This window comes from Odocoileus virginianus, chromosome 4 (assembly GCF_023699985.2).
Source record: "Odocoileus virginianus isolate 20LAN1187 ecotype Illinois chromosome 4, Ovbor_1.2, whole genome shotgun sequence".
Taxonomy (NCBI): domain Eukaryota; kingdom Metazoa; phylum Chordata; class Mammalia; order Artiodactyla; family Cervidae; genus Odocoileus; species Odocoileus virginianus.
The window spans coordinates 82,203,339-82,217,735 of record NC_069677.1 but is presented as its reverse complement, the minus strand read 5'-3'; the positions used below and the strand labels follow the sequence as shown (position 1 = coordinate 82,217,735).

At 50.1% G+C, this 14,397-nt stretch overlaps 3 protein-coding genes across 4 annotated transcripts in view; all 3 read left to right on the top strand.

Moving 5' to 3' along the window:
- TSPEAR (thrombospondin type laminin G domain and EAR repeats) overlaps window positions 1-14,397 on the top strand; it is a 161,733-nt gene that overhangs the window by 122,959 nt on the left and 24,377 nt on the right. The window contains exon 3 of the mRNA XM_070466865.1: window positions 13,206-13,444. Within this exon, the coding sequence (XP_070322966.1) occupies window positions 13,206-13,444 (239 nt within the window). The remainder of the gene's footprint in view (window positions 1-13,205; window positions 13,445-14,397) is intronic.
- LOC139034826 (keratin-associated protein 10-8-like) lies at window positions 4,236-5,242 on the top strand. Its single transcript, XM_070466869.1, has one exon. The coding sequence runs from the start codon at window positions 4,272-4,274 to the stop codon at window positions 5,001-5,003; it is 732 nt and encodes a 243-aa protein (XP_070322970.1). The 5' UTR covers window positions 4,236-4,271; the 3' UTR covers window positions 5,004-5,242.
- Window positions 9,715-10,931, top strand: LOC139034824 (keratin-associated protein 10-8-like). Of its 2 annotated transcripts, none has more exons than XM_070466866.1 (2): window positions 9,715-10,067; window positions 10,134-10,931. In XM_070466866.1, the coding sequence occupies exons 1-2, from the start codon at window positions 9,752-9,754 to the stop codon at window positions 10,613-10,615; spliced, it is 798 nt and encodes a 265-aa protein (XP_070322967.1). In that variant the 5' UTR covers window positions 9,715-9,751; the 3' UTR covers window positions 10,616-10,931. The 2 variants fall into 2 exon arrangements, with proteins under 2 accessions (XP_070322967.1, XP_070322968.1); XM_070466867.1 differs by having other exon boundaries at window positions 9,715-10,082; window positions 10,266-10,931.

Here is a 14,397-nt window from a genome sequence, read left to right as displayed (position 1 = left end):
CAGTGAACACCTGAATTGCTTCCACTTTTCAGCTATTGTGAAAAATGCTTCTATGAATGTGGTTTTATAAATATCTCTTCAAGTTTCTGCTTTCAATTCTTTTCAGCATAGACCCAGTAGAAATACTGGATCATACAGTAATTCTACTTTTAATTTATTGAGGAAACATCATACTGATTTCCACATAGCTGTACCAGTTCATGTTCCCACCAACAGTGTCCAAGTGTTCCAGTTTCTTCACAGTCTCACCAATATTTATGTTGTCTCTTAAAATGAATTATCGTTATACTAGGAGGTGTCAGGTGGTACTCCATTGTAGTTTTGTCTTGCATTTCTCTAATGATTATATATTGAGTATAATTTCTGTGCTTATTGGACATTTGTATGTCTTCTTTGGAAAAATGTCTATTCGTGGTCTTTGCTCATTTTTGAGCTGGATTTTTTGTTGTTGTTATTGAGTTTTAGGAGTTCTCTATGCATTCTGGATATCAGTCTCTTATCAGATATATGATTTTCAAATGTTTTCTCACATTTCTTTGGGTTACCTTTGTTCTCTGTTGATACGACATTTTAATGAAAAATATTTAAAATTTTCGTGAAGTCCAGTTTTTCTATTTTCTTATGTTGACTGTGTCATTGGTGTCATATCCAGGAAACGACTGCCAAATTCAAGGTTGTAAAGGCTTGTCCTATTTTTTTCTTCAAAGAGTTTTAGAGGTACAGGTCTTACATTTAGATTGAGGGTCCACTTTGAGTTAATTTTGTGTATGATGTTAGGTATGGATCTAACTTCATTCTTATGCATGTGAATATCCAATTTTCCTAGAACCATTTGTTGAAAAGACTGTCTTTTCTCCAGTGAATGGACTTAATGCCCTTGTCAAAAATGATTGGACCTAATGTGTGAGGGTTTATTTTTGGACCCTGTATTCTCTTCCATTGATCTCTATGTCTGACTTTGTGCCAGGACCACCCTATTTGATTACTGTTGCTTTGTAGTGAATTTTGAAATCAGGAAGTAGGATCCCTCTGGCTTTGTTCTTTCTCAGGGTTTTTGTTTTTTTTGTTTTTTGTTTGTTTGTTTGTTTTCTTTTGGTTATTCAGGGTCCCTTAAGATTCCATATGAATTTTAGAATGGGTTTTTTTATTTCTGTGAAAAGTTATCCAGATGTTGATTTTGTGTTTTGATTTTCTTTGATATTTGATTTTGTTATTTAATGCAACTGCATAAAATATATAGATTGCTTTGGATAGTAATGATATCTTAATAATATTAAAGCTTCCAATCCATAAATCTGGGGTGTCTTTCCATTTACTTATATTTTCTTTCATTTCTTTCAACAGTGATTTGTAGTTTTCACTGTATAAGTTTTGGACCTCCTTGATTAATTCCTCAGTATTTTATTTTTTGATGTTATTCTAAATGGAATCATTATTGTAATTTCCTTTTATGGTTATTCATTAATAGTGTATAGAAATGCAATTTTTTTTTATATATTGACTTTGTATCCTGCTGTTTTTCTGAATTCACTTAAGAGTGGTAATGGTTTTGTGTGTAGGCATGGAATTTTTAAAATTTTGTACACAGAAGGATTATGCACATATAACATCAGTGAACAGAGATGATTTTACTCCTTCTTTTTCAACTTAAATGCCTTTTACTTTTTACATTAGAGAACCTCAACATATCACTGGTCTTTGGAGAAATGCAAGTTTGAATTATGCTAAGGTCCTGCTGCTGCTGCTAAATCCCATCAGTGTTGTCCGACTCTGTGCGACCCCATAGATGGCAGGCCACCAGGCTCCTCCGTCCCTGGGATTCTCCAGGCAAGAACACTGGAGTAGGTTGCCATTTCCTTCTCCAATGCATGAAAGAGGAAAGTGAAAATGAAGTCGCTCAGTCGTGTCCGACTCTTAGCGACCCCATGGACTGCAGCCCACCAGGCTCCTCTGTACATGGGATTTTCCAGGCAAGAGTACTGGAGTGGGTGGCCAGTGCCTTTTCTGATACTAAGGTACTACTGCAAACCTATTGTTGTTGTTTAGTCACTAACTGAAGTGAAAATTGTTCAGTTGTATCTGACTCTTAATTCTCCAGGCCAGAATACTGGAGTGGGTAGCCTTTCCCTTCTCCAGGGGATCTTCCCAACCCAGGGATCAAAACCAGTTCTCCCACATTGTAGGCACATTCTTCACCAGCTGAGCCACAAGGGAAGTCCAGAACACCAGAGTGGGTAGCCTATCCCTTCTCTAGCAGATCTTCCCAACCCAGGAATTGAACCAGGGTCTCCTGCATTGCAGGTGGATTCTTTACCAACTGAGCTATGAGGGAAGCCCTGTTTAGTCACTAAGTTGTGTGTAACTCTTGGTGACCCCATGGACTATAGCCTGCCAGACTCCTCTGTCCATGCGATCTCCCAGGCAAGAATACTGGAGTGGGTTGCTATTTCCCTCTTCAGAGGATTTTCCCACCCAGGAAATGGAACTCACATCTCCTGCATTGGCAGGTGGATTCCTAACCACCAAGCCATCTGGGGAGCCCTCACGCCTATTAGAATCGACTAAATTAAAACCTCACAGTATCGACTGTTGGCCAAGGATACACAGCCACGAGAACGTTCACGCATTGCTGGTGGGAATGCAGAATGGCACAGCCACTTGGGGAAAGAGCTCAGCAGGTTCCTATCAAGCTACACAGACAGTTCCCATCCAATCCAGCTATGCCGCACCTGGGTGTTTATCCTAGAGAAGTGAAAACACGATCACACGAAAACCTGTACACAAGGAACGTTGACACAGGTTTGTTCATAATCATCAAAAACGGGAAGTCATGAAAATGTCTCCCAACTGCCCAATGAACAAATGGTGGGGCACCCTCACCACGGACAGTACCCAGCAGGAAAAGGGATGATCCTCGGGTGCCCACAGCACCACGGCCACTGCATTTTGTGAGAGAAAGAAGCCAGACCCCAAAGGCCACCGGGTGTACGATTCCATGTGTGTGACCTCCTAGAAAAGACACCACTGCAGTCATTTTGAATCAGCACTTGCACTGGGCTTTGGACCGAGGGAGGGGCTGATTCCAGTGGAACAGGAGTTCGGGGCCTGTACGGTCTGGTGGGGGTGTGTCTGCATTTGTCAAAACTCAAAACTCAGAGAACTGCACGTGGCAAAGAGTGGATCGAAGGCCAGAGGGGTAAGGCAGCTAGCAGTACTTGCTTCTACAGGGTCAAGCAATGGACTTCCTCTCCCTTAGTCTACTGTGTGCTGACTGTGTTGTTCTTTATTAATATTTGTTATATTCTGCCTGCCTTTGGGCTTGCCCTTTTTCTGGACCATATACTCTCAAGGTGGTTTTTGTAGATAGTGTACTGGCTTCTTTTCAGAATAGCTGTCTTATCCTAAATGCTCTAATCTCCATCCACCTGATTATACACTTCCCTCAGACTTTCAACATTTGGTTCCACTGTCTTCAGGTACGTTGACTGGCTGAGCGAAGTTAGATGCCAAACTCTCTGGAAGCTTTTAGGCTGTTTCCTCGTATTTGGTGTCAGACATTTCACCAATGTGTCAGATACGCACCATTTTCCACTCATCTTGTCCTGTGTGTGGTCAAAGTTCCAAATCTGAAGCACCATGTCTCTTTCCCTTCTCTCTGGGAAATGTTCTGTTTCTCCCTTTGCTGCCCACGTCCTCTCTCTGTAGACCCCGGCTGATGGAGCTGGACCTTCCCTCCATCCTGCTCTGTGCTTGAGACATGTCTTGGTTCTTCTCACTCGCTCCTTCTCCCTTTGGGCGGTCTGCCCACTGTTCAGCCCTGGTGCTTGAGGGGGACATCCTACAGCAGGTGACAGCACTGTCCCAACTTTGAGCTCTGAGATACCCAGTCACTGAGATGGGGGGTTCACAGCCACTCACCTGCAGAGCCATGGAGACAGCTGGGAGGGGAGCAGCTGGCAGGCACACACGGGTGGGGCTTCAGGACCCTAGATCAGTCCTGTGTTTGCTGAGAGAAACTCACACAGCTCAGGAGTGACCCAGCACTCAACCAGGACATGCATTTTACAAGCAGCAAACTCTTGTGTAGATAAACAAGAAGTAATAAGGGCTCAACACACCAACAAGGAAAGGGAAGCCTCAGGGAGCCTTCAGTTGGACCAACACACACCTGGATGGGGTATAAAAGGCCCAGAGCCCTGAGCAGCACTCACACACTCACTCACTCACACACACTCACATCCTCACCCTCCTCCAGCTCCACCAGCTCCACCATGGCCTTCTCCAACCTGTCTGCTTGCTCCAGCGACCTGAGCTACAGCAGCCGGATCTGTCTGCCCGGGTCCTATGACTCCTGCACCGGCTCCTCCTGGCAGGTGGACGACTGTCCAGAGAGCTGCTGCGAGCCCCCTTGCTGTGCCCCCAGCTGCTGCGCCCCGGCCCCCCGCCTGACCCTCCTCTGCGCCCCAGTGAGCTGCGAGTCCAGCCCCTGCTGCCAGCCAGCCTGCAGCAGCTCCTGCCTGGCCTTGGGCTGCCAGCCGTCTAGCTGCCAGTCCTCCTGCTGCACCTCCTCCCCCTGCCAGCAGGCCTGCTGTGAGCCCGTCTGCTGCAGGCCTGTCTGCTGCACGCCTGTCTGCTGCACTCCTGTCTGCTGCAGGCCTGTGTGCTGCAGGCCTGTCTGCTGCAGGCCCGTGTGCTGTGAGCCCGTGTGCTGTGAGCCCGTCTGCAGCAGGCCTGTCTGCTGCAGGCCCCTGTGCTGTGAGTCCTCCCCCTGCTCAGCCTCCTTGTGCTGCCAGCCCAACCCCTGCTCCTCGGTCAGTTGCAGACCCTCCTCCTCCGTGTCCCTGCTCTGCCGTCCCGTGTGCCGCCCCGCCTGCTGCGTGCCCGCATCCTCCTGCCAGCCCAGCTGTTGCCGCCCGGCCTCCTCTTTGTCCCTGCTCTGCCGGCCCGCATGCTCCCGCCCTGCTTGCTGCCTCCCAACCTTGGCCCCGGAGCCCTGTTGCTGACCTGGCACATTGCCAACTCCTTCCAGGGCCAATGATGACTTTCACCTGAAACTTCTGTAGCCTTGAGCCCAGTCTGGGGTCTCCTTCTGCCCCAGAATTTCCTGTTAGCAGCCTGGGTTGGCTCCTGGTTCCCTCCAGGTCCTGAGATTCAGCCAGCATCCTGCTCTCCATCCTTGTTGGTCATGATATTGTCCTGACCTAGGTGAGGGGTCTGCCTATTAACAAATAAAGTCACTGTCATGCCATCTCTGTGCCTGGAGTGCATATCTGGTCAAACCCTGGGAAAGACCTTTGTTGTGGACAGTGGGCTGGGCTGGGTTAGAAACCTGGCCTTGGGCTGCGCCCAGGACAGTAACATCATCAGGCTCGGCTCCCCACACCCTGCTCCTCTCTGCCTGGGTGTCCTGTGGCCGAGGTTCTCCTGCAGCCTCCAGTCCAGAGTATCCTGCTCACCTGTAGACCCCGCATGAAGTGAGTGATGGGGGGGCGTGGGGCCCATGTTCAGGCCCCGGGCTTGCACACTAGGAACATGGGGCCTCACTAGGGACAATGGAGACCCCGTTTAATAAACATCTGCCTTGAATACGTAAAGCTTACTCCAGAAACAGCGTCAGACAGGCTAGTGCCAGCCGTTCTCTAGTGCCCTGGACATGAGTATGAGTGCTTTCCTCTTTGCAGAGGTGTGGATGTTGAGAGCCACATGCAGTGATGTTGGGAGCCTGTGTGAGTCAGGGTTCTCCAGAGAAAGAACCAATAAGACATGTGCACATATGCAGAGATTGATGTTGAGGAGCTAGCTCACAGTTTAGAGGCAGGCAAGTCCCAAATCTGTATGGTGAGCTTCCTGGGAAGAGTTGGTGTTGCAGCTACAAATGACCTGCTGGTAGAATCTCTTTCTCTTTGGGGGACATCAGTCTGGTCTCAAGGTCTTCAACTGCTTGGTTGTGGCCCAGCCACATTTTGTAGGGCAATCTGTTTTACTCAGAGTCCACTGATTTCAGTGTTGATCTCACCTAAGAAACAACCATGTTATGACATCCAGACATGTTTACCCAGACAACTGGGCACCATGGCTTGGTCAAGTTGACACTTGAAATTATCCATCCCAGGGACCAACAGCCAGGGGGGATGGGCTATTTGGAAATGGCAGGTGCTCACTGGGTGATGTCCTCAGGAATTCAAGTATTAAGGCAGCTATCCCTCTTGGGAAATGTGGATAGGAGGGACATACCTTGGCCCTGTCGGGACAGTGCTGGGTAGGCAAACACTTGCAGGACTGTGATGGGCCTTGACCTGGCGCCTCAAATGTAATTGTACCTTTATAATATGCATGCATATGTGCTGAGTTGCTTCAAGCGTTTCTGATTCTTTGTTACCTTATGGACTGTAACCTGCCCGACTCTTCTGTCCATGAGATTCTCCAGGCAAGAGTACAGGAGTGGGTTTCTGTGCCCTCCTCCAGGGGATCTTCCTGACCCAGGGATCAAATATGTGTCTCCTGCAGTTCCTGCTAACAAGAGAATTCTTTCCTGCAAAGCCACAGGGGAAGCCCAACTATTATAATAGCCACATTTAAAAGTGAAAAAGACAGGTAGAATTTATTTAATTACATTTAATTAAACCCAATATGCAAAAGTTTTAAAAAGATGGGAATACCAGACCACCTTACCTGTCTCCTGAGAAACCTGTATGTGGGTCAAGAAGCAAGGATTAGACTGGACATTTAAAAGTGGACTGGTTCCAAATTCGGAAAGGAGTATAAAGGCTGTATATTGTAAACCTGCTTATTTTGCTGATATGCAGAGTACATCATCTCAAATGTCAGGCAGGATGAAGTACAAGCTGGAATCAAGATGGCTAGGAGAAATATCAACAACCTCAGTTATGCAGATGATACCACCCTTATGGCAGAAAGTGAAGAGAAACTAAAGAGCCTCTTGATGAGGGTGAAAGAGGAGAGTGAAAAAGCTGACATGAAACTCAACATTCAAAAAACTAAGATCATGGCATCTGGTCCCACCATTTCATGGGAAATAGATGGGGAAACAATGGAAACAGTGACAGACTTTATTTTTGGTCACTGCAGATGGTGACTAAAGCCATGAAATGAAAAGATGCTTGCTCCTTAGAAGAAAAGCTGTGACCAACCTAGACAGCATATTAAGAAGCAGACATATTACTTTGCCAACAAAGGTCTGTCTAGTCAAACTATAGTTTTTCCAGTAGTCGTGTATGGATGTGAGTGTTGGACCATAAACAAGGCTGAGCATCAAGGAATTGATGCTTTTGAACTGTGGTGTTGGAGAAGACTCTTGAGAGTCCCTTGGACAGCAAAATCAAGCCTGAATATTCATTGGAAGGATTGATGCTAAAGGTGAAGCTCCAATACTTTGGCCACCTGATGTGAAGAGCTGACTCATTAGACAAGAGTCTAATGTTGGGAAAGATTGACAGCAAAAGGAGAAGCGGGAGGCAGAGGGTGAGATGCTTAGATAGCATCATTGACTCTGGATATGAATTTGAGCAAACTCTGAGAGATAGTGGAGGACAGAGGAGCCTGGCATGCTGCAGTCCATAGGGTCACCAAGAATTGGACTTGACTTAGCGACTGAACAACAACAACAATCCAAAAGCTTTACGTTTCAATACATCTGATATTAATAAAGTATCAGACCCTCACCAGGGTCGCTGCCTGGGAAGGATCAGACTCTGTGTACCAACAGAACCCATCGCTCTGGCTGTTTAGACTTTTCTTCCTCTCCTTCTCGCCTATACCTGCCCAATTTCCCACGTGGTCCTGTATGTTTCCTCACTTGGCCCTTTGTCTTTTTTCTTTCTGGTTTTTGTTTTCAAGATTTTTTTAAGGTGGGCCATTTTTAAAGTCTTTATTGAATTTGTTCCCACGTTGCTTCTATTTTATGATTTGGTTTTTCTGGCCGAAGGGCATGTGGGGTCTTGGCTGCCTGGCCAGGGACTAAACCCACACCCCATACACTGGAAGATGGCTTCTTAACCCCTGGACCTCCAGGGGAGGCCCATCATTTGTCTTGTCTCTTTAGATGTTTCTCCAAGAGGAAAACATGCGTAGAGTGTTTTCCAAGTGTGAAAATTCACTGCTGTTCTCTTTACTTGAGAAAGATATAAGGGGCTTCCCAGATGGCACTAGTGGTAAAGAATTGGCCTGCCAAAGCAGGAGAAAGATGTACTGATTTGAAAATAGGAAAAATAAGCCTTAGTCTGCAGTGTTCCCCCAGAAGCTCTGTGTCTTTCACTGTTTGATGGGAGAGGTCTGGGGTCCGCCCGGTCAGGGTTCATTTACAGACCGTTGGCCGTTTCTTCCTGCCTGGAAATGGAGCTGCCCTTCATTCGGTTCATTTAAAAACTGCCAATGTATGACTAGGGTGGGCTCTAAGAATCCAATGCTCTTGAATTCATGAGGCCCTTCCAGTAAAAACACATGCACCTTGGTGCACTCAGCTCAGAGTGGTTCGTGTTCAGTCCTGTCTTTACTGTCTTATCCTAGCTCTTCCTTCTTCCTTGTTAGCAACTGAGTGATCATGTTTGGTGTCAGCGAAACACATGGTCTGTTTATTACAATTTTTCTCATCGTATTTTGGGATTTATACTTTACCTCTGTTGGAGTAAGAAGTGGCACCTCACTCCAGTATTCTTGCCTGGAGAATCCCATGGATAGAGGAACCTGGCAGGCTACAGTCCATGGGGTCACAAAGAGATGGACACAACTGAGCACCTGAGTAAGCATGCATACTTTACCTCTGTGGTTTGGAGGAACTAGCAGTGTTTGTGCTGAAAACCACAGAGTTGATTTTCTGTGGTGATAATTTTGCTCTTTCCCGCCTCTGTTATAAATTTTCAGCTCAGCTGCCTGGTGGTAGATTTCCTTGGACACATGCTTCCTTCTGCGTCTAGCACTGAAGTTGGTGTGGGGGAAGGCCTGCATAAGAACCTCAATCCTATATACAGATGGCTGGCTTCCAGTCCCAGTCCTGATTCTTTGGGCTGTGTGACCTGGAGATGGTTGCTTAAGTTCTCTGTGCCCGGGCTTCCTCATCTATTTACAGAAACTTCCTTGCTGAGGAAACTTCCTGCTTTCCTTCCTTCCTTCACTCAGCATCGTTCCTATAGTTCAGTTGCTCAGTCGTGTCCCACTCTTCATGACCCCATGGACTACAGCACAACAGGCTTCCCTGTTCTTCGCCAGAGCTTGCACAAACTCATGTCCATTGAGTCAATGATGCTATCTAACCAACATGTCCACTTTTGTCCCCTTCTGCTCCTGCATTAATATTTCCCACCATCAGGGTCTTTTCTAAGGAGTCAGCTCTTTGAATCAGGTGGCCAAAGGATTGGAGCTTCAGCTTCAGCATCAGTCCTCAGCTTCAGCATCAGTCCTTCTAATGAATATTCAGGTTTGATTTCCTTTTGGATCTTACCTCAGATATTTTCTATATCTTTTCTGGAGTCAAACAAAAGAGAAATGGGAAAACATCCTGCAACATGGGATATTTACGCTCACAGGTTTAATGAGTGAAAACTATTGTGGAAACCACGCCAGCACTAATGAGGGGCTCCTGCAGCCAACTCTCAACCCCAACAAGGAAGGGAGGGCCTGGGAGGCTCCTGTGGGGACAACACAAGCCAGGGGCCAGGTATAAAAGCCCTGCATCCCCAAGCACTTCACACACTCACACACACTCAAACCATCCTCCAGCCCCACCGCCTCCACCATGGCCGCCTCCACCCTGTCCGTCTGCTCCAGCGACCTGAGCTACAACTGTCCAGAGAGCTGCTGCGAGCCCCCCTGCTGTGCCCCCAGCTGCTGCGCCCCGGCCCCCCGCCTGACCCTCCTCTGTGCCCCAGTGAGCTGCGAGTCCAGCCCCTGCTGCCAGCCAGCCTGCAGCAGCTCCTACCCAGCCTCATGCTGCCAGCCGTCTAGCTGCCAGTCCTCCTGCTGCACCTCCTCCCCCTGCCAGCAGGCCTGCTGCGAGCCCGTCTGCTGCAGGCCCGTCTGCTGCACTCCTGTCTGCTGCAGGCCCGTCTGCTGTGAGCCCGTCTGCTGCAGGCCCGTCTGCTGCAGGCCCCTGTGCTGTGAGGCCTCCCCCTGCTCAGCCCCCTCGTCCTGCTGCAAATCCTCCTCCTCTGTGTCCCTCCTCTGCCGCCCCGCCTGCTGCGTGCCCGCCTCCTCCTGCCAGCCCAGCTGCTGCCGCCCGGCCTCCTGTGTGTCCCTCCTCTGCCGACCCACATGCTCCCGCCCCACCTGCTGTGTGCCCACCTCCTCCTGCCAGCCCTCCTGCTGCACCTCCTCCCCCTGCCAGCAGGCCTGCTGCGAGCCCGTCTGCTGCACTCCTGTCTGCTGCAGGCCCGTCTGCTGTGAGGCCTCCCCCTGCTCAGCCCCCTCATCCTGCTGCAGACCCTCCTCCTCTGTGTCCCTCCTCTGCCGCCCCGTGTGCCGCCCCGCCTGCTGCATGCCCGCCTCCTCCTGCCAGCCCAGCTGCTGCCGCCCGGCCTCCTCTGTGTCCCTCCTCTGCCGGCCCGCATGCTCCCGCCCCGCCTGCTATGTCCCTATCTCCGCCCCAGAGCCCTGCTGCTGACCTGGCATGTCACCCGAAGGCCAGCCAGACTCAGGTGCCACCTGTGACTCGGTCCTCCCAGCCTCCCTCTGTCCTGACCTGGGCTGGGTGGCTGCCCTCACTCAGGACAGGTTCCCTGATGTCTCCACTATCCTGACCGACTGACCTCTCACTCCTGCTCCAGGAACCCCAACCTCACGGCTCCCAGGGCTCCTGCCTCCCAGGAATTGCCTCCAGCTGTCTCTGGGTCATCAGCCCCACTACCCCTGGAGGCCCTCTGTCTGGGTCACTCGACTTCCAACCTTGGGTGCACCCCCTTGGGCACTGGGATAAATAAACTCAGTTCATCACTTGATCTGCTCCCTTCATCTCACCTTCACTGAGGGTAAACCCAGGGTTTTGACCCAACACTGGTCTTCTCCAGCTACAAGTATTTCTAAGGGTGAGTGACAAGCCACCAGAAGGGCAGGGGCCTGACTCCTCTGGGCAGGCACACTGGGTGGGGCTCCTTTCCTCGCTGGGAAGGACCAGGTTGCTCAGGTCCTGTGGTCCTGGGAGATGAACGTGGGGGGAGTGGAGGTGCCTGTCCAGCCTGGATGCACTGCCTGTGACGTCAGTGTCTTTCCCAACCCCTGCCTTGCCCCAACCACCACCGTGAGCATTTTGTCCCACTGGCCCTCAGGCACACACTCCTGAGCGCTAGCTCCTGGAAATCCCTTCTAGGGGAAGATAACCGCAGGGGCCACGAGTGTTCCCTTGGCGCTGGAGTGGCCAGAGGCCAAGTGACCCAAACTGTTCACATGGATGTTACTAAATTAGGTGTTAAATTAAACGTGAGGACCATGAAGTCTTTCCACTTTTGTGTAATACTTGTGTGAAATTTCACTCATACTTTTGCATGGGCAGAGACTTGCTAAAAGATTATATTCTGTATTTTACGTATCTGCTTAGCATGCAGGTTTAATCACTTTCGATTCTTTACCTTTTTGTGATACTAGGCTAGAAATTGTTGTTCAGTTGTTAAGTTATGTCTGACATTTTGTGACTCCATGGACTGCAGCATGCCAAGCTTCCCTGTCCTTCACTATTTCCCGGAGTTTGCTCAAACTCAAGTCTGTTGAGTTGGTGATGCCATCCAACCATCTCATTCTCTGTCACCGTCTTCTCCTCTTGCCCTCATTCTTTCCCAGCATCAGGGTCTTTTCCAGTGAGTCGGCTCTTCGCATCAGGTGGCCAAAGTATTGGCGCTTCAGCTTCAACATCAGTCCTTCCAATGAATATTCAGGTTTGATTTCCTTTAGGATTGACTGATTTGATCTCCTTGCTGTCCAAGGAACTCTCAAGAGTCTTCTCCAGCACCACAGTTTGAAAGCATCAATTCTTTGGCACTCAGCCTTCTTTATTTTTAGGCTAGAAATGAACAGACTCTAAGTTGCATTAACAGTCAAGTATGTATGGTCTCTCTGTGGTTCAAGCTGGAAAGTGATGCTCAGCTGGGGTTGCTGGTGTTTAGAGAAGGTGATCATGCGGGTTGTGAGAGGTTTTTAAAATTGTGGTGAAATACACGTAAAGTGGAATTTCCCTTCCAGCCCTTTTAAGGTGTATGGTTCAGTGGCATTAAGGACAGTCACACTGTTGTGCGGTGATCACCACTGCCCACCTCCAGAACCTTTCTCATCCTCCCCAAAATGGACCTCTACAGACACTGAATAACAGCTCCCCAACACCCCCAGCCCCTGGTACCCACTCTACTTTCTGTCTCTGGATCTGACCCCTTCAGCGGTCTCATATGAGTGCATTGTACACTAGCTGTCCTTCTGTGACTGGTTTACATCACTCAGCATAATATCCTCGAGGTCTATCCACACTGATGTCAGAACTTCCTTTTTAAGGTTGAATAATATCTCATTGCATGAATGCACCACATCTTACTTATCGTTCTTCATTGATGGACACTGGTTGCTGTGACATCTTAACTACTGAGAGTAATGCATGTAAGAACAGGGGTGTACAATTGCCTCTTCCGGACACTGCTGTCTGTCCTTTGGGGTGTCTGCCAAAAGTGGAATTGCTAAGTCAGATGGTAATTCCACATAAATTTTTTGAGGAGTCTCCTTATTGTTTTATTTTTTTTTATTTCTTAATTGGAGAGCATATAACCTGAGAAATCCACAGTTCAAAAAGGCACATGTACCCCAACGTCCCTTACTGTTTTTTATTAATATTACCCCTATTCCATTTTCCATCCCCACCAACAGTGCACAGGGCCTCCGATTTCTCCACATCCTCGCCAACACTTGCAGCTTTCTGCTTCACTGACAGTAGCTGTCCTCAGGGACACGAGGGGTTTGTTTGGTTTTATCACAGCTGTGGTTACTGCCTGAGGCACTGCAGTCTGGAGCCCCCGCTCTCACCTGCCCCTACCTGCTCCCTCACCTGCTCCGCCCCCGCCACCCCTCACCTGCCCCGCCCCTCCACCAGCCACGCCCCTGACCCGCCCTGCCTCTCAATGCCCCGCCCCTTACTTCACCTGCCCCGCCCATCACCCTCCCCGCCCCTCAGTGCCCCGCCCCTCACCTCACCAGCCCCACCCCCGCCCTCTCTCTTGCAGAAGAATGAGTACCTACTGGCGGTGGTGGCCGAGGAGCGCGACTCGCTGCTGCTGGGCCTGCGCTACTCGCCCACCCAGCTGCACTTCCTGTTCCTCAGCGAGGACGGGGCAGGCGCCTGGCAGACCCGCGTGTCCTTCCGCAGCCCGGCTCTGGTGGACGGCCAGTGGCACGTGCTGGTCTTGGCCGTGTCCGAGGGCTCCTTTTCGCTCACTACGGACTGCGGCCCCGCCGTGGACATGTAGGTACTGCGACACCCTGACAGGGTCGCGTGGGGCTGTGTGCTACCTGGCAAGGTGGGTCCACACAGCCAGACGGTACATGTGGCCTCCCTGGGACAGCTCGTAGTGCACACGTGGCCCCGGGCCTAGGGCCTGAGCCCTGGCGGATGCGGTCCGGCTGGAGGAGGAGAGCCAGGCTCCGTTGGTGGACCTGGAGCTGCCCCGCTGGAAAAGCGGTGGGTGGGGGGGCGCACGGGGTGGGAAGGGAGCCGAAGCCTGCCCGTGTCCTCGCTGGGTGGATTGGAGTTGACCCCGGTAAAAGCACTGCTAAAGAGTTGGTAGCGTCGCTTAAAGGCCCAGAGGAAGGTCAGGGTGAACTCTGGCACCAGGAGCCCAAAAGGAGCTGCAGCTGATCCAGCCCAGGGCTTTCTTCCCCCTATATGTATATATTTTGGGGGGTTTCCCTGGTGGCTCAGACGGTAAAGCGTCTGCCTGCAATGCAGGACACCCGGATTTGATCCCTGGGTCGGGAAGATCCCCTGGAGAAGGAAATGTCAACCCACTCCAGTACTCTTGCCTGGAAAATTCCATGGATGGAGGAGCCTGGTAGGCTACAGTCCAGGGTGTCAAAGAGTCGGACAGGACTGAGCAAATTCACTTTCATTTTCATGTATGTCTGGTTTCAGTTGACCCAGCAAGTGGGGTCTTTCCTCCTGGTGCAGAGCCTTCTGTCTAGATGTGTCCCCCGGCTCCAGAGTTCTGGGGCTCAGTACTTGTGTTGCACAGGCTTAGTTGCCCCACAGCATGTGGCATCTTAGTTCTCAGACCAGGGATCGAACCCATGTCCCCTGCATTGGAAGGCAGGTTCTTAACCACTGGACCACGAGGGAAGTCCTGAAGCGCAGGTCTTGCTTTGTGACTTTCAACCCACCATGTAACCTCTCTGACTCAGTGTCCTTTTCTGGAATGAGGG